General features: G+C 39.2%; 2 protein-coding genes across 2 annotated transcripts in view; both read left to right on the forward strand.

The window, feature by feature from the left end:
- LOC117394474 (reversion-inducing cysteine-rich protein with Kazal motifs-like) overlaps positions 1 to 2,659 on the forward strand; it is a 56,008-nt gene extending 53,349 nt beyond the window's left edge. The window contains exon 21 of the mRNA XM_033992812.3: positions 1,380 to 2,659. Within this exon, the coding sequence (XP_033848703.3) occupies positions 1,380 to 1,586 (207 nt within the window). The 3' untranslated portion in view covers positions 1,587 to 2,659. The remainder of the gene's footprint in view (positions 1 to 1,379) is intronic.
- An 8,871-nt stretch (positions 2,660 to 11,530) lies between these two features.
- LOC117394350 (TGF-beta receptor type-1-like) overlaps positions 11,531 to 20,298 on the forward strand; it is a 35,631-nt gene continuing 26,863 nt past the window's right edge. The window contains exon 1 of the mRNA XM_033992523.3: positions 11,531 to 11,690. Within this exon, the coding sequence (XP_033848414.3) occupies positions 11,621 to 11,690 (70 nt within the window). The 5' untranslated portion in view covers positions 11,531 to 11,620. The remainder of the gene's footprint in view (positions 11,691 to 20,298) is intronic.

The raw sequence follows: 20,298 nt of genomic DNA on the forward strand, positions 1-20,298 counted from the left end.
CAGGCCACTAACAAACATATTGTAGTACACAAGTGTTTTCTTTCTGATTAGCTACAAACCTGAGGGCCCATAAAAGGCAGGGACCATGTAGTTATTAGTATATGTTACTGAAGTGCAGATATTTATCCAAAAAAAAGTTAATTTCTCCACTTATGTACTCCCATTTATATTACATGCTTATATAAAACAACATGTTTTCTTGTTGTTGGCATTTGTATTAGTAGCTTAAAATTTAAATAAGCAACATATCCATCATATGGTTATTTATTTTTTGCAGGTAGTTAAAATACACTTTGTTTGTCAATAGACAAACCATTTGAAATGTTTGTCAGGAACTGGAGGGGGAATTACCAGTGCCCTTGAATGTGCCATGATGTCGCATGGATTTGGCAGATGAGTAATATACTCCTAATCCAATAATTGTTTCAGTTGGAATGGTACTATATACAGCCTCATCTGATGATGTTAAAACACCAGCAAACTAGCCACCACCAGTGACAAAAGCTTCTCTATGGAGATGTGCCACTTTTTTTTTTAACATCACGTCTTTCGTCCTGCCATGTTTTTTGACGATCCAAGATGTTTAGTTTTACTGAGACAGCATTGACATGTTCTGTAACCTCTGCCAAATTAGTTTTCTCATTTTTATTGATGCACACTTTCTCCAAACAATTTGTTTTCATTTGCCATGACCTCTTCTCTAAGACTATCAAGTTCTTGAGTGGATCATTTTGGTTTTCTTCTCTTAGAATGCTTTTATTTTTGCCACAAAAAACTTTCCTGTCAGCTCTGTTGACATTATAGGACAAGGTAATTTAAAAACAAAATGTAATTGGTTGTTGGAAAGTTGCCAGTAATTTTCCATTAGCTAAAACCTGCCAGTAAAACAGGGCCCTCGCTATATTTATCCTGATGGTGGTTTTATGAAAATGTCAAAAAATAAATAAAATAAACTCAGTGTATTATCGAGACAATCTAGAAATCCTGTCTATTTTCATGCATAGACCCCATCATGTTTTAAAATGACAATTCATGCTTGCTAAAACGTGTGTTTCTTTCAAAACTGCACATTTGGACCTTTTGAGTCAATAGATGTGCATGGTAGAGAATTTTGAAAACTATTTTGTTAGCTACAATTACTTTAAACACCACTTACCCAATTTCCATGAAACTATTCATTGACATTTCTTGTTCTATATTATTTAACTTTGTCGTCATACAGATGGCTTTAATTTTGAATTTCTGACATACTTCTTATAGCAGAAATCATTTTGCACAGAACCTAAACTGCTGACATATCTCATAACAATAAGAAACCCTACACACAACGGATTAAAAAGCTGTGGTCTTTTCATTTGCACTTATTTGTATTATTACAGATTGAAGCATGCAATAAAGAAGCTGAGAAGATTGACTCATTGATAAACTACGGAAGTCCAACCCTGGTATCCCACGTACCCCTATCTGCACTCACTACATCCCAAGTGCAGGTCTCCGGGAAGACTTCTTCTGGGTGTACCAACAAAATGTCTTTATATTTTGCACTTTTCCTAAGCCTTTTAGCAGCTTTATCGGTAACCTGTTAAATGCTTCTTGATGAACATAAGAACACAATGAGATATCATTTGCAGTTTGCTTCTTAAGTGCAGACATCCAACCTCCTGACTTGACAAAATTAATATAATGAAAAGGAAGGGATTTTTCCTCGGTCGAGAAAACAAATTGCTGTGATAATCAAGTGCAAATTTTAAATTGTGTTCATCTTTAACCATTTGGGACCCGGCCCAAAACCGTGTGTTGACGCACAAGGTATTCCATGAACAGCATTGTAACACTTTGTCAGAGAAGTGTTAGAGTAGTGTCAGAAACTGGTCTTTCTGGTGATCTGTAGGTTAAGTGTGTTGTAGAATGTCTGTAAGATCTTATACAGACATACAGCCTCTTCATTTAAAACGCTAGGTCACAACAGATTGATACTATCCAAATTATGACTTACAGTAGCCTGTAATCATGATAAACATCAAAAGGGATTCATTTTGTTCTTGTGTAAAATCAAATAAATGACAAAAGATGCTGATGAAGAATAGCCATGTTTGTGATAATGACAATCATTGATATCCACTTGTGGGTAATTTGACAATATGCCTTGCTTAACATATTTACAGAGACAAAGTAAAATGCAATATTTTTAATAACCTTTTGAAAGTCAGAAATTATGTTTTCAGTGTCATGGACTTTGATTAAGACCATTTTATTTTCTAAGGAATTTAAAGGAACAAGTTTTAAATGTGCCATTCGAAATGTTATTGTCCTTGCATGAAGTGCTTTATTACAGAATGTATTATATGACTTTTACATAATGTAAGGGTTTTTTTTTGTCTGTGCGCCTAAAGCCTACCTTTTCACATGAAGTGATTTCTTGTTTCAGTATTATTGTGCTAGGCAGCTTTTTAGTAGTAAATCATTTTGTTTGTTTGTCTGTTTTTTGTTTAAGTAAATGTGATATTATTGCCAAAATGTAGAACTTATATAAATGTAGGCACTTAAGAGTAAACTTTAATGTATTGAATAAATACGTATTTTAGCTAAATTGCCAGTACTTGTTAAAATGCCAACAATGCATATTTTATTAAGTATAAAATTCTACTTTGTCAAATTACCTTTTTCTGTCATGTTTCTTATTCCATTTTTCCTGCTCAGACAGTTGATACTTTCAGATGTGATGAATCTCAAGATGCAGAAAGGACAAACTGCGGACTCTCAAAGTGGGGATCAAAAAATGTCACAAAGCAATAAGTATCAGCAAAATTGCTTCTTAACTCAAATGGCACAACAGACCTGAACTTAAGGTAGAGCTGGCTCCCGGGCTTTTAAACTAGGCTTTTTAGTATTTCGGCTTTCCCCTATTCAGGAAACCACATCAAAACGACTGATATGCTAATAGTTTCATTCACACCAATAATCACTAATGGAAGTGAACTGGAAGCGGCCAGGATGTCATTCCTTAACTTATTTCAAAGCTGGAATGCAGTTCCAATGTCCTTTGTGTATGTGACTGCCCTAATACCACATGTATCAGGTCCAGAAGAGGCCTTTGCGCAATAATAAGTTTGTTTGCATAGCATAGCAAATAACACATTGCATATGGGTATTTATGTGACATTGCAATTTCCTGTTGACAGTTTAAGAAGCCTGTAACAGGGCAAGGAGCCCTGTACAGTGTTCTGTTTATTTATTTTTAGAACGGGGTCTCCCCCTCCGCCCCTGTGCAGTGTATTTTGTATTTGTCTTGTATTATGATTTTTTAGTGTATTTTTATAAACGGCAAAGCACTGCGAGTTTTGTTATTGTTTTGGTAATGTATAAATGTGACGACGTAGCCGTGTGTTTTGTTTTGTTTTGTTTATTTTTAAACGTGTTCTGGAATAAATTAAAAACCTCTTGCAGAAGGTGGCCATCTCCCGAATTAAGTGATTAATTTGTTGCTAAATCGGGAGATGGTCACCTAAACTAAAAATTAAATACAGGATCAGTGAAGGCTACAGCCCAGCCTGACCTGTATTGTTTAATATTTTGAGTTTGAGATTTGTTTAGTTTGAACTTTTATTTTACTCTGTGAGCAAAGTCTTTTTGTGTTTAAACTTTTTATTTATTTTTGTATTATTTAAATAAACGGCGCCGCCGCATCTTTATTATTTTGAAACTGCAGTACTATTGGTGTCAGTTTGTTTACGTTCCTGCTTCTGCCTGACGTCACCACCCAGCCACGCTGGCACACGTGGTTTTAGAAGTGGGATAAACCACAGCCTCCGACAGGCCAGGGGATAAGGGTACTGCAGTTTTTTTCATTTTTTTTGTATATAACTTCTTGGAGGAAGAGGAGAAAAGATGGGAGGAAGAAGAGGAAAGGTGGGAGGGAAAAGGAGGAGCTGGAGGAAGCAACAGCCGGAGCAAGTCTGCCTGACATGCTTGAGGGGGGTTGAGTGGTGTTTTAAAGTTGGTGAGGTTGGCCATGTGTCGCCCGACTGCTACCACACTCCACCTCAGAAAGAGGAGGTGGAACCAGGGCTACAGCCACAGGAGGAGGTTGGCTGGGAAGCCCTCCTCCACAGCATGGGAGTGCAGTATTGCTGCTGCATCTGTGGGGAGTGGGGGCATTTCCCAGCGAACTGCCCCCTCTCACCAGAGGAACGCCTGTTGTGCCCACCCCCACTACCTCCCCAGAGGGAGGAGCCCGAACGTCCTGCGCCTGAGAGGGAGGAGCCCGAACGTTCTGCGCCTGAGAGGGAGGAGCCCGAACGTCCTACGCCTGAGTGGGAGGAGCCCGAACGTCCACAGCCCAAGAGGGGGGAGTCGGTGCGTCCACAGCCCAAGAGGGGGGAGTCGGTGTGTCCACAGCCCAAGAGGCGGGAGTCGGTGCGTCCACAGCCCAAGAGGCGGGAGTCGGTGCGTCCACAGCCCAAGAGGGGGGAGTCGGTGCGTCCACAGCCCAAGAGGGGGGAGTCGGTGCGTCCACAGCCCAAGAGGGGGGAGTCGGTGCGTCCACAGCCCAAGAGGGGGGAGTCGGTGCATCCACACCCCAGGTATCCGCCAGCAGAGGTAGAATACAGCCGGAAGCAACAGCCGGAGCAAGTCTGCCTGACATGCTTGAGGGGGGTTGAGTGGTGTTTTAAAGTTGGTGAGGTTGGCCATGTGTCGCCCGACTGCTACCACACTCCACCTCAGAAAGAGGAGGTGGAACCAGGGCTACAGCCACAGGAGGAGGTTGGCTGGGAAGCCCTCCTCCACAGCATGGGAGTGCAGTATTGCTGCTGCATCTGTGGGGAGTGGGGGCATTTCCCAGCGAACTGCCCCCTCTCACCAGAGGAACGCCTGTTGTGCCCACCCCCACTACCTCCCCAGAGGGAGGAGCCCGAACGTCCTGCGCCTGAGAGGGAGGAGCCCGAACGTTCTGCGCCTGAGAGGGAGGAGCCCGAACGTCCTACGCCTGAGTGGGAGGAGCCCGAACGTCCACAGCCCAAGAGGGGGGAGTCGGTGCGTCCACAGCCCAAGAGGGGGGAGTCGGTGCGTCCACAGCCCAAGAGGCGGGAGTCGGTGCGTCCACAGCCCAAGAGGCGGGAGTCGGTGCGTCCACAGCCCAAGAGGGGGGAGTCGGTGCGTCCACAGCCCAAGAGGGGGGAGTCGGTGCGTCCACAGCCCAAGAGGGGGGAGTCGGTGCGTCCACAGCCCAAGAGGGGGGAGTCGGTGCATCCACACCCCAGGTATCCGCCAGCAGAGGTAGAATACAGCCGGAAGCAACAGCCGGAGCAAGTCTGCCTGACATGCTTGAGGGGGGTTGAGTGGTGTTTTAAAGTTGGTGAGGTTGGCCATGTGTCGCCCGACTGCTACCACACTCCACCTCAGAAAGAGGAGGTGGAACCAGGGCTACAGCCACAGGAGGAGGTTGGCTGGGAAGCCCTCCTCCACAGCATGGGAGTGCAGTATTGCTGCTGCATCTGTGGGGAGTGGGGGCATTTCCCAGCGAACTGCCCCCTCTCACCAGAGGAACGCCTGTTGTGCCCACCCCCACTACCTCCCCAGAGGGAGGAGCCCGAACGTCCTGCGCCTGAGAGGGAGGAGCCCGAACGTTCTGCGCCTGAGAGGGAGGAGCCCGAACGTCCTACGCCTGAGTGGGAGGAGCCCGAACGTCCACAGCCCAAGAGGGGGGAGTCGGTGCGTCCACAGCCCAAGAGGGGGGAGTCGGTGTGTCCACAGCCCAAGAGGCGGGAGTCGGTGCGTCCACAGCCCAAGAGGCGGGAGTCGGTGCGTCCACAGCCCAAGAGGGGGGAGTCGGTGCGTCCACAGCCCAAGAGGGGGGAGTCAGTGCGTCCACAGCCCAAGAGGGGGGAGTCGGTGCGTCCACAGCCCAAGAGGGGGGAGTCGGTGCATCCACACCCCAGGTATCCGCCAGCAGAGGTAGAATACCTGCTGGTTCCACCTCCATCACCCTGGAAGGACTGTTTGTCGCTCCGGCCTCCACCAGCAGAGGGAGAATACCTGCTAGTGCCACCTCCTCCGCCGTGGGAGGACTGTGTGCCACTCCGACCTCCACCAGCCAAGGGAGAGTACTTGCTGGTTCCGCCTCCATCACCGCCACCAGCAGAGGGAGCATGCCAGAACTTGTGAGCAAAATAAAAGTTCAAACTAAACAAATCTCGAACCCAAAATATTAAACAATACAGGTCAGGCTGGGCTGTAGCCATCAAATCTCGAACCCAAAATATTAAACAATACAGGTTAGGCTGGGCTGTAGCCTTCACTGATCCTGTATTTAATTTTTAGTTTCGTTTTTCGCTCGCTCTCTCCGCTCTAACACCCACACCGATCGCAGAGAGCTGGAGGCTTATATGCAGGTGACCATGTCCCGATTTAGCAACAAATTAATCAATTAATTCAGGAGATGGCCACCTTCTGCAAGAGGTTTTTAATTTATTCCAGAAAACGTTTAAAAATAAACAAAACAAAACACACGGCTACGCCGTCACATTTATACATTACCAAAACAATAACAAAACTCGCAGTGCTTTGCCGTCATATAAAAATACACTAATAAATCATAATACAAAACAAATACAAAATACACTGCACAGGAGCGGAGGGGGAGAGCCTGTTCTAAAAATAAATAAACAACACTACAGGGCTCCTTGCCCTGTTACAAAGCCAAACCAGCTTGATTGTTGAAGGGGGAAGCCCTTCCCCACCAAGAGACACAAACATACTTTTTTTTTTTTAAATGTATGTTCCAAAGAATCTAAAGCAAATAACCTTGGCAGGAGCTTTACTGACCAGACGCATTGAGCTGTTACAAGAGATTGCATCATAAACAAAGAGATTAATAGTACCAGTTACAATATGTTGTATAGCAAGGGACCCTGTTACCACGGTGAAGCAGTTACAGCCTTAACTTGTCTGTATTATTGTTGTTTTGTTCTGCTAACCCACAGTCTATTAACTTGTCTTATTCAATTATCACAGGGCAACATTAACAGAATAGCAGGTAAAGAGCTTATGATAAATGATGCTCCAAAAACCAAAGGAGCAGCCAGAGAAACTACTCCATAGACAGCAGAATGTGTTAAAGCTGCAGGGGTCTGTTCAATTGATCAGCAGTGGATCTAAATACAGCCAAGGTTATGAAAATTAAACATCTAACAGTACTTGTGAGTCTCTTTAGTGTATTTCATCCTGTAAAAATATATAAACAGGCAGTTATTTTAGTGATTTAGACAACAGTGGTATTTAGATACAGCTTGGATGAATTGAATAGGCCCCAAAGTATGATCCTGCTTAACCACCTGTATCTAGGGGTTACAAATGGCTGCTTTTTGTATTACTGCTGCAGGAGGGCTTCTAATTGTGTGCCCTTCTATAGATTTTGGGAAAGGATGGCTTGCAATAATGGTTATTTTTCTCTCCTGTCACACTTTCAATGTGTAAGCCCTTTGCAAATGTTAGGAATTGGCAGCACGTAGGCCCCAAGGTAAATGGGATGTGCAGCATCATCTTTGTGACGATGCCATCCGTCAGTGGATTGATGGAGGACAGTTGATGATGCAGCATATCCTAACGTCATTTGTTGTATGCAATGCCATTTTTTAGTGTCATTGTGGGCCAAATCCAACATCTATTACAAGCCGTCCTTTGTAATTTTGCAGTATTCACATGCTTATACTATGTACCTTTCTTTGCAATGGTTACCACACTGGAGTACTGTGCTTGCCTGTGCTTTTTACCTTTAGCAGTAAACTTGTATGAGGCTGTAGGTGGATAGGTTTCTAACACCTCAGCTTCTACGGGTTATGAGGATGTACATTCACAGTTGTTTAGATCAGTCCTATCCCTCTGTTAATAAATTATGTTGGCTTGTTTCCAATTGGCAGGGAAAAGTGTGGTAGGGATTGACAGGTCAAACAAATCAGTAAGGGGATGGAAGATAATGGGACCAGCCATCCAGAACAAATCTAGCCTCAACCCATTAGCTCCTGCTTATTTGTTTATGTTCAGGGAATGCAGTTCATTAGCAACTAGACAAATAAAGAAAAAAATAAGTTAAATTAAACACACAGGTTATCAAACTGATTGCTTTTGAACAAACGGTTTTCTTGCAATGTGCACAAAATATTTATGAATAGCATCAGCAACAGACTGTCATCAGACTTCACTTGCCTTAAGTTATTGGGCAATGGGCTGGGGTTGATCACACTATTCTGAAATTGTGTATGTATTATCTAATGTGTACATACACATTTTTCAAGTTTTACACTGACACTGCCTCTGTAGGCAGGGTTCTCTATTCCCTAATGTGAAGGCAAACAGCAGCGAGTGCATTCTCAATCCTGTATTAATAAAAAGTATGATAACAGCATTGAGAACATTGATTTTTAACCTGAACAGTGTGACTCTCAATCAATTTACTGTACAAGCACTAATCAGTGCATACAGTATTTTATTTTAATTCCATCTACACTGCAGAGCCACTATTTTAGAACCTCTTTGCCTGACTGGATTTAGCATTGCCCTTGGGCATGTTCTCCTGATATAATATGTCATGTCTATTTGCACTGCAGTGGGGATACCTGAGATGAAGAGGGTGTGACTCATAGTTCCTTGCTAATCATATTTACCGATACAATGATTTTATTCCTTTCTAATCATTTGCCTTTGCCTTTGTCTTTAACCTAAAAGACAATACTTTTTTATGTATAAATTAATGCATCCTCCGTACAGAGCAGGCTGTCTTCGGGGTTACAAAGGTCTGGGAGATCACTGGTCAATGAAAAATAACAATAGACCCCAGGGTGAGTCCCTCGGGACACCCCAGCTGTTCGGCTTGTCTTGTTATTTTTAGCAGCTTCCAGTCTGTTCTGTGAAGATGATGCCTACCTACTGCAGCTACTACTGAAGTTTAAAATGCAGTTATTCTAAAGGCCCTTTGTTTATAAGCTTTCATTAAAAACAACAACAACAAAAACATCATGAATGACTTCTACTGGCTATTATTGCATATTACCTGTATTAATACAACTATGCATTAAACAGAAAGCCTTTTATTGATTGCTCTATAACAAACTGTATTGACATAACTACATCTAATGATTATAAAGTTGTGGATTTGTGTGGGTATAAAGTATTTTCACATGCTTGAATGGGCCTAATTTTGTGTTAAAATCAACAAAAACTATTTAAAAAAAAATAACCTTTGTGAAAAACAAAGAGCCTTTGGTGATTCAGCAGTTTTGGTTGTATACCTTTGAAGGATTAAAAGCAATATTTTCCTAAAAGCATCTCTGAACATTATCATAATGTTTTTAAACTAGCAAGAAACAAGAAGCAGTTTAAGTAACAGTTATTGCTCATTGGTTTTCTAACATTTATATAGATGGAAACAATGTCAACCTACTGTCTTCACAACAACATTGTAGATTGACTTTTGCTAAAACCTTGAAGTAAAATTTTACTGTAATAAATTCAAGATTCAAGTCATTTGTGATATTGTTGCATCATGTTTTAATTGAACATCATTATTATTTATTTCTTAGCAGACACCCTTATCCAGGGTGACTTACAATTGTTACAAGATATCACATTATTTTTACATACAGTTACCTATTTATAAAGTTGGGTTTTTACTGGAGCAATCTAGGTAAAGTACCTTGCTCAAGGGATTGAACCCACAACCCTCCAGTCAAGAATACAAAGCTCTAACCACAACTCCACACACTGCTGCCCACTTTATCTTGAAATAAAGTGCCTGAAAACATAATGTTATGCAATAGAAAGACAGCTATTCTTACAAAAAAAAATGAAGCCACATAGTGATCACAGGTATTAGTGTTATCAGTAATTCCTGTACCAGAAAATTGGAATTTCTCTTCCAGTGGTGTTATCTGATATCTTCAATTCATCTCCACCCATAATTTACTAATTCAAGCAGAACAAGCAAGAGGCTGTGTGGTCCAGTGGTTAAAGAAAAGGGCTTGTAACCAGGAGATCTCTGGTTGAAGTTGCTCAACCTCTTTGTGCTCCGTCTTTCAGGTGAGATGTTGTTGTGACTCTGCAGCTGATTCACACACCCTAGTCTCTGTAAGTTGCCTTGGATAAAGGTGTCTGCTAAATAAACAAATAATAATAACATGTACTGTTGACTGATTGTGATCAATGTCCTGTTTGATATTAGAGAACAAAGACTTAAATATAGAATAAAAGTATGTTTCAGTTATTCACTGCAACAAAACTATTGCTCAAATGCCTGTATAATACAGTACTTACTTAAAAATGGCACAATATCAAAAAAATTGAGAGATGGTCCTTTTTCCTTGCAGTAAAGGAAATAGGAAATAGTTATCAGATAAATTCTCTCTACTTTCTTTAGACAGATACGTTTCTTCGTTATTATTTTTGTAATAATCTCTTTAAAACATGTTCAAAATATAACCAAACAAAAAAGTGATACCTAATCAAAAGATTCCACATGAACAAAAACATCAAATTAGAAGGGATCAGTGTAGAGATGTGTTATTAAGAATAAGGACCAGTTGGTTCCATTTGATGTGATAAAACAAGGACACTATCAGGGATAACTAGTTTCCAGCTGCTGTTGTGTTTATGGCGAACAATAGCCCCTGGAAAACGTTTTCAATATTTCACATGACTGGGTCTTGGCGACCCATTTTCAATGTCAGTGAGGAAGTGCATATAGGCCTGAGGTTTCCACAGCTGCCAAGTTTATGTTAATGAAAGAAATGGGTTGGAGTTGTGTCTGCTTACTATGGTCATTTTAATTCACATCTTTATCATAGCCCTAATTGTAATCTGGCAGGTTTATTTTAACATAGATAAATATTTCATCCATAATGTGCTTAAATAGACACAGTGCTATTTTCTGAGTTTGGCCTACCTAGCATTTTTTATCTTAAAAGATGCTATGATCCTGGTTTGGATTCAAACACAAGAGAGACACTTTGATAATGCAAAGTAATCATGTTTGTATTGTTGATAGCAATACTAAACACTGAGCAAAAGCACTTGTGTATTGTGTATTCTAAAATGAAATGCAAATAACCAGATTGAGGAGGTAAATATATACAAATGGCTACATGCCTCAGCCTGTACTGTACCAACCTATCAACAAAGACAAATGAAAAGGGTTATGTAGAGAAAAAGTAAATCGTAATGTGTCTTCCATATCCTAACAGTTAGCAGTTTCTGGAATTTTAAACAAAGACAAGTTTAAAAACGGTACTGTAAATCTGGCTGAATTAATCTTTACTGGTTTATATGTATTTGTGCATATTTACAGTAATGGTGGTGAAAGTGCAAAATGAAAATTGTAGAGACTTGTCAGAATTATTGTGTTTCCCTAAAACTCGGGCTCAAGAATCTACAGTACTACCACCACCCATATGACTGCTGTTTGAGATTGTGTAAGTGTTTTCCCGATAAGGGCTGGTGTTGGAGTGTGTTGATTAATGCGGGGCGGGGTGTGGCGACTCTGCCAACCAATCAGAACGTTTTCATTTCGCAAGAAAAAAGACGAGAAGTTGTGTGTGACTCAGATAGTCTGTAGTAAGTCTGAATAACAATGGATCCAGTTTGGTGCTGTTTAACGGCAATTGTCCTTCTTTGGGGGACACAGTTACCGGGAACTGAAGGTATGTAAAACCGGGAGACTCTGCAAACGTGATTCATATTTACAAGTGTTAAAAGCAGTCGTTTTAAGACTGTTGTTTATCTTTGTTAAGAACCGTTTCATTTGCCCAAGGACTCTTTTCAAAGATGGCGCAGGTCAGAGCGAGTCGCGCTGTCAGGAATGTTTATTGTTAGGGGAATGTCCCTGTAAATAAGAGGAGCCTATACTTAACGGGACCCGAGTAAAGCTAATGATCATACGGGGATTCACAGCGGTGGATTCATCTGCAGTCGTCTTGTTTGAGTTGTTGATTAATAATTTCCGTTGTGTAAATAATAACCTGGCAGGCAGTGTTGCTGTGGTATTTGTTGTTGGGGGTGCTGTGTGTTGTCGGCCTATATGGTTCACTGAGGACACCACAGTGATAAGGGGGGCATCAGACATGCCGGACACTGACCGAGGTGAAGCAATTTGGCCCTGCACGTTCTCCAGCATGAGGTGCATCTATTCTTTTAAAAAAAGCAGCCAATACATTTTAAATAGGTAACGGGGTGATGTGTGCAGTGTGAGAACTCTTGAGGTTCTATTTTTGATTTCCATTATTTGGCAGAGGTCTAGTTGAACCTCACTTATTTGGGAATTGTATTAATGTGTTAAGTAGCAAAGCCTGGATGACACATGCAGATATGTAACCTGCATTGTCAACTGTTCATTATGTGAGCATAACGTATCCACTACATCAAAACAATATTATTTATACCATTAATATTGATGTATCTGTTCGCTTATTATTATTGATTGATCTTAATCTGATTTAGGTGAAAATGTGTTCCACGAGTACAAAGATCTTGCTATTTTATGCCATATGGAGCACTACAACAGTTCGACTTTGATTTGAAGCTAAATCATCGTGGTTCAGAGGAAAAACAAAGTTCTGATTATCACGTATGGTGCACCGTCGAAAAATGGAAAATGTTGTGGCAGCATTTTTAATTATCAATTTTGCAGTACGGTTAAAGCCACTGAACATACATAATTTATTTAAAACAAATAAACAAAAAAACACTTCAGTATTTATTTATTCAAGCATCACACATTTAGCATGAGTGTATGACAAATGAGCATAATGTAATATTCTTGGTGGTGGTCGTAATTTAATATGACAAATGTTTTTACTTGTCATTTTGCTTGAATGTATTTTTTTTATTAACCACTTCATTGGGATTTGTTATTAAATAAATAAATAAATAAATAAATAAATAAATACAAATAATTGTCATTTACATAATTAGTCCGTGTGTTCCTACGGAACATGCATTTGAATCGGAAAAAATAAATTCCATGCACAGTAATGAAGCGATCTGATTTACATGACAAAGGTGCTGGTAATCAATACCACTGATGTCCAAGATTCAGAGGCCATTGTGTGCTGACAAAGCATTGTCTAGCAAAATACAACACCACAGTTTATACTGTGTGCAACTGTGTGGGTGATTTTAAAATCTGATTCTGGAATTGTTTATTTGTTCCATGAGTTGCAAAAACAGATGTTTTTGCCCTCTAAAATACCTTAACCCTGAAAAGAGACTGAACAATAAACATGCATGATAATTGCAAGATGTAGCCTATATTAGATTGCTTATACATTGCTAATGTTATGTAAACCAGGTAACTGATACCACTATCAACACACTCCTCCATGATCTAGGTTGTTTATTGTAAGGCAATATGGATGTTCAAATATGACTTTCTACTGGGATTCACATTATAACCTAATAAATAATGTTGATTTGGTTTTAACTAAACTGTATTGATTGGTCATTTTGTCAAGGTGTAATTAATGATGCTCAGATTCTGTAGTTGCATAGGAAAAGTCAGTTAGGGTACTGTTTACAGGTAAGCTTTTCATGACCTGACATTTTTCAAGAGCCTGTAAAATGCTATTTTTGTTAAAACAGGATTTTTACCTGTACATTTGTTGAAGAATCCCTGTATGTGTGTGCACTAGTTTCACCAACGTTTGCAGTATTATCCCATCAGAAGTTACCAGCTCCTATGAGAATGTTCTGTTGACATAGGCACAGTAAATGCATGTTTGCTACAGTATTTAAACAGTTCAGTGAATTTGAAGTTTAAACTAACCTTGAATATGGATTAACGACTGCTTTTAAAGTGTTTTGCAATCTGTAACTTGGTACAGTCAGTGTCCATCCTCTGCACATTTAAATAGGTCATGTTGCAATCAATGCACACTGCAAAACTCTCCCAAAATGTGCCTTCATGTAGCAATGCATTTTAAAACGATAATTTTTGTTTCAGTACAAAAAAATGGTGCTAGACAGTATATTTCTGCGTCTGTTCCTGAGTGCATGCTAGGGCTGGTATCGGCAGTGTCTTCGATACAGTAAATTAAGCATTTGTCTCAATTGTCTCATTTGCTTGTGCAAGTGTTTGCAGTAAGCACTCTTGGTCAAATAAGCTTCACGGCCTGTTTTGCTTTTGTTTCCTGTTTATTCTTTAAAATACATTTCTTTAAAACAAAATTACAAGTCAGGGCTGCAGATAACGTTTTTGTCTTAGAAACCAATGGCTCCATGCCAGAAAAAATTGGTCGCCAAATTCAGTTGCTGGGTGCTACTTCAGTAACAAGTTGGTTGCTACCATATTCAACTGCTTAAAATACAACAACTTGTTAAGACACTAAAGTGATACTAAAACAGTAACTTAATGCCTGTACTCGCCTGTTTGTTGCGATGTTCTGCTGAGTGGTTAATCTATGTAGCTGATGACTGCAATGAACTCAGCATGTTTATAATGTAAATAGTTTGCAAGTGTTGTGTCTGGAATTGGTGACGGCACCTCTAATTGTGTACAGTGTAACATGGGAAATAGTATCATGCAGCTCCAATGCTCAGTGTCAGTGAAGTCGTGATCTGACAGCATGTAACACAGACAGCTCTTATGATTACATGTTACCATTTATTTTTCAGCTTACAAGCATTTGGTTTTCAATGAAATTGTTATTAGTGTATCTGTTACCGTCCTTCTCGCTCTTCAGTTTATGAAAACGTGTGCTGTGCTTCCCCCCCCCCCCCCCCCCTTGCAGACCGACGTCATAGCGCATTCATAAATATTGACACATGGTTTTAAAGGGAGAGGCAGCATTTTTGTGTTACAGGCGCCAATGCGCCTAACCCAGAAAAAACGGTTTACAATTTTTTAATTTATTTTTTTTGCCGCATTTGCAGCCATTTTAGTCCCAGTCTGGAGCCCTACAAATTCGAGCCTCACACATTTTACACACAGCGTGACTCTTATAGAACATGAGGCGAGTCCACACTGGATTTTAAACCGGCCAGAGCGGGTTGAATTTCACCGTCGCCCTGATGAGATTATCAACATTAATAACCCGCCTCCGTTTCACTCAGCTGCTGGCGGACTTGACAAAAACACCCTGAACACAGTGAATGGTAGGTGAGGCTGCTAGAGTACATGATAATAAATAAACAGTATCTAATTATCAATGTAGACACAAATGCTCATGTTTGTTAAAAAAAACAAAAACAAACAAGTATCTAATCGTATCGTCAAGAAAAGTCTCACGTTTCACTGTGTGAGTCGATGAATCAGCACACCCCTAGCGCATGCTATACTGGGATTGGAACACTACCTGTTTTGCGATGTTCAAAGCATTCAAAGATTTTATTACCCCTGCTTCCTGATGTCTATGTTGAAAAAAACCAAATTAATTTGAAAGCAGTATACAGTAAATGCCAAAAGGATTCAAATTTAATAGCTTACGTGCAGAATTTCTCATAATTTATTGTTTTCTTTGGTGGTCCGTCTAAGGCTGCATTCACATTAGAGGTGCTAGATTCCATTTAATTAAACATTTAAAACGTTTAAAAATATATAGTTTAAACGTTAAAATAAAAACATTACTTATTTTAAATAGCTTTCGATAAATTACCACATATATTTCTATAAATAGGTCTTCTGATTTGTCTGTTTTATCTCAGCTTTTCCACTCCCCTTAAATGCAGTTTAGCGCTTGTACTGCAGTTTCCTGGCCTCTGAGTCTCTGTCTCACCGCTACCCTGTCACACTTCCTTTTTCATTTAAATGCCAAAGCAACATTTGTATTAATTTAAATACAGTTACTCGTCATAACGATTGTAATAGTGTGTCCCGCAAAACACTTTATTTTTCATTCTAGCTTTAGTAAAGATTAGTCGCATATCGGCATGTTGCAATCTCGTTTGTACGTTCTGCTTGTACATGAAAAATTAAGGTTTGGCCTATTTAAAAGCCCATTAAGTTGTTTGACAGAGAAAATAACTAAATTAAATCAAATGCATTACTAAATTAAGCCCTATATATAAATGTATAAAAACAGTGAAGCAATATGAAATAATAGCATCGGCTGTATGATAATGTTCTGTTTTGATTACAGGGCAAGCATTAATTGAACTGGAAGGTTACAATATCCTGCAAGGTATCATGAAAGGTGGCAGCTGTTTGAAGTATTCCTCCAGTTTAATCGCATGTTTTAGATTCTTACATATTGCTGGGAAAGTAATTTGGTCTTTTTCAAAAGCATTTAATTATTTTTATTTTAGTAAAAGTAACACATTTTCACAGAAACGTTTTTGGGCCATGGTCAGTCACATACCTGAAAACACAAGACAGCTGAGCTGCGTTTCCGACATCTGTTGTTTAATCTACCATTACAGCTACATACTTGGCTTCCTGTACTTCTACTTTTATTCATTCTGAATCTTGTCAGAGGTACCCGAGAATACTGTGGCAATATACAAGCGATTGCTTAACATGCTGCCGTAGTCAGAAATCGGAGAAAGTAATTCCACATACTTATCTCTATTTGAGGAATTGGTGCCAAGGTAAGCAACAGAATCAGTCAAGCGTTTTAAGAACCTTACGATTTTCTTACTTGCCCATTGTGATGTATTGTATCGCTACACTTCTGCTTATCCAGTTGAACATCAATGTTTTGAGTTAGTGGCTCACAAGTGACTTTGGGAATGCTCGTGTTTTTGTGCAGACTTTGATAGACGTCCTAGATTGCTTTAGCCAGTGCTGTTCCATATTGCCTTTTTGTGTACTGAACAAAAGACAGTTACAGCAGTATACTTTTTTAAATTGACAGCTATGGGTAGGCCACTGATACCTTTCATGATAATCATAATAATAATTTTGGAATTCGCGAATATATCCCTTCCCTTCCTGTGTCAGTTCAGGTATCTCCAATTTCTCTGAGAAAGTTCTTATTGAAAATTGATTCGTAATCAACGATTATGATGTCACTGTTGTCTGACCTTGTGTCAGACAACATCCTCTGGTCTCACAGGCCTAAAGCCAGAATCGCTTTTACACTGAGCAATCCAGAGCAGGGGTGGGCGGGATCAGAGATTAGCCCTGCCTCTTATCCACTCTGAAGGTGCTTGGTGTCTGGCCAGTAGGGTTTGCTGTTGCGCAATGAGGAGAAGCAATCCCTGTCGGTTTCCCATCCCCCACCCCGGGAGCATCAGAGCCAATGTGACGCCCCCCCTCGGGGTCCCCAGCAAAGTTCGGCCTCTTTGCACAGTCTGGACGTGAACTGGTGCTGTCTGAGCTTTAACTGGATGAGCCACCCGGGGACCCACAAGGGGCAGATATTTGACTCTCCCATTGGTTAAACCTACTCAAGACCTTCAACTGTTTATGTTCCGCCTCCACTCACTTATGATTGGACTGCCACGGGGAAAATGCAGATCTTCTATTGGTTGATTTTTTTATTTTATATAAAAAAATTCTGCAAGATTTTAAATTGGGGGAGGGGGAGAGGGGGGTAAATGAATCTGCGATCAACTCTTTAGTTGATTAATCGGTCTGATTTTAATCTTAATCGGAACAGCCCTAATAATAATAACACAATAATAGTTTAAAAATTAAACATCGGATGTATTTATTGCAGATGATAAAGCTTCATCCACGCTGCATGCGAGCAATGCGAGCGAAGTCGCCGAATGTCAATCCACACCAGACGCTACTTGGAAGCGATCCAAAAGACTGGGAATAAATACATGAGCCCGCCCATGCATTCCTATTGGACATACTAGAGATGGGCTGTCCCATTACAAAACACATCTTGTTTTGATAAAAGGTTACCACCCTGACCTCCAAAAACTCCATTGTAAAGTAACGGTTGGACTTGTAAAATCTATAGGTCAGAGTTATTGAACATCCCTATATATCCAACAGTTTTATTGTTATCGTATATTAGTAGTAATTGTACAGTTGTACTTGTAGTATTGTTATTATTTTTATCTTCGTGGTACCAGTAGTAGTAATCTGATTTGAAGCCCGGTACATCTCCAGCTGTCAGAAGACAATAGTAGTATAGTTGAACTGATATTTTCAACAAAATTTATTTTATGGTTATATATATATATATATATATATATATATATATATATATATATATATATATATATATATATATATATATATATATGTATATAATATATACGTAAATTACTGCAATCTCAATTGTGTTTCTTTACAAATTCCTTCATTAATCCTTTTTATTAACTTAAGTATTTTAAAGTGCAACATTATTATTATTGTCATTACATTGTTAAGCATAAATAATCACTATCTTTATTATTATTATCCGTGTTATTACCTTGTATTACTACCGATGCCGTTCTGCAAATCTATTTTTCTACTTTATCGTAAACGCTATTGACGACTGTGACGCATCAGATCATGGTTGAGTGTTTGAGCCGTCTCTGACCTAATTTACTTATGAATAATTATACACAGAACAAGGTTGTATGCCATGGCAAGACTTTTATTTAGTTTTTCTTTTTAAAACAGTCCGGTGAACAGATATGGCTCAATCTTCAAAACTATGATCTTGGTAATGTTGGGATGTGTCACATAGAATGCAAACGTGTTGCTGGCTTTGTTTTACAATGCATAGAATAGTAGGACCTCGATAATATTTGTGTTTGTTTGGTGAATCTCTTTATGCATGTGTTCACTTTATGCGTATGTAAAGACATTCTTCATGTCACATTTGTGCCACAGAATAATTTAGTGAACAAAACGTTATTTATCATAAAAGCAAACAGTTTGGTCACATGTTCAAGTTGTGTGAATGCGGGACCTTTTTTGTAAAAGTGCACATTTTTCATTTAAATGCTGGATATATAGACTGGATGTATGGTCCAGTTTGTTTTTGCTTTATGAATAAAACTATTTTTATGCAACTTGCATAATCAGAAAGAAAATGTCTCTGCTGCTAAATGCACCACCTGCAAACCACGACTACTGATACTTTTCTCAAAGTGACATCGCTCGCTGCTGGTGTGGATACTCCCATTTGACTGCAGTGACTTCTAAATGATTCGCTCGTGTCCAGTGTGGATGCAGCTTTTCTCATTATTTTCTTTTTATTGTAATCTCAAAACCTGTTGAATGTACAAAAAGCCAGATTTAATAAATACATAAATTAAATAAAATTGATCAGCTGTTAGTATTACCATTGAAACATGATAAAGACGTAACCAGAATGATTAAACAAATAATCCAGTCGCTCCTAAATAGAAAACTGGAAGCACCATAGGAAAGATGAACTTGATGCTTGCTAATGTGTGTTACATAGGCAACAGACACGAAATAAAATTAGACAGGATTTGTCCTTCTGTTTCATGTGCTTCCACACACGTGTACTAGAACATGTACTGCAGTATCATTTAAATGCCAACTGAAAATGATCAACCCTTAGTCTTCATTGATTGTAACTTGCCCTACCCAAATTAACCCCTACCCAAGTATTTTATTTATTAATTTTTTTGTTCAAAGTTTTTTTATATATAGATAGATATAACTTAGAACTATTATACTATATATATATATATATATATATATATATATATATATATATATATATATATATATATAATATGTATTTTTATTTTTTTACACACTTGTTATTGTAGAAATCCAATCTTTTACAGACAGTTCCTCACAGTAAGGTATAATACAGAATTATATTTATACCAGCACACACATACATGGCTATATATATATTATCCGTTTTCCTAAAGCATTTGATTTCAAATTGAAAGTGTTTCTGTGCAGTACATTTTGTGTTGATGTGACTTCCTAACTTCTTATGTGTGGTAATACTTAGTGAATCTCAATGCACACTATTCCCTTGTGCTATGGAGTAGAGCCCTGCGAGGGAATATGTTTTTTTTTAATCTCGCTCCCGTCCTGCCCTGCAAAACTCCATCTCCCTCACGCATTTTTTCTTTGTATTTTTATCCTGCTCCCACCTGCAAAAACCTTAATTCCTGCAACCCCACAACAGAGACGGATTTAAGACATGCTGATTCTATTCGGAGCCCAAATGCAATTATCTAAAAAAACAAAAACTACATAACGGTTGATTATTTATTTATTTATTTATTTATTTATTTATTTATTTATTTATTTACAACAGTTTAACAAACAGGATCCAGACAGATTTTACGTTTTATCAAGCAAGCACTGAAAGAGTAAAACAAATCTAGCTTAAACCATGTAACAAAAATACTTCAACTCCCTTTGCTACTGTAATA

This window comes from Acipenser ruthenus, chromosome 3, assembly GCF_902713425.1.
Source record: "Acipenser ruthenus chromosome 3, fAciRut3.2 maternal haplotype, whole genome shotgun sequence".
Taxonomy (NCBI): Eukaryota; Metazoa; Chordata; class Actinopteri; order Acipenseriformes; family Acipenseridae; genus Acipenser; species Acipenser ruthenus.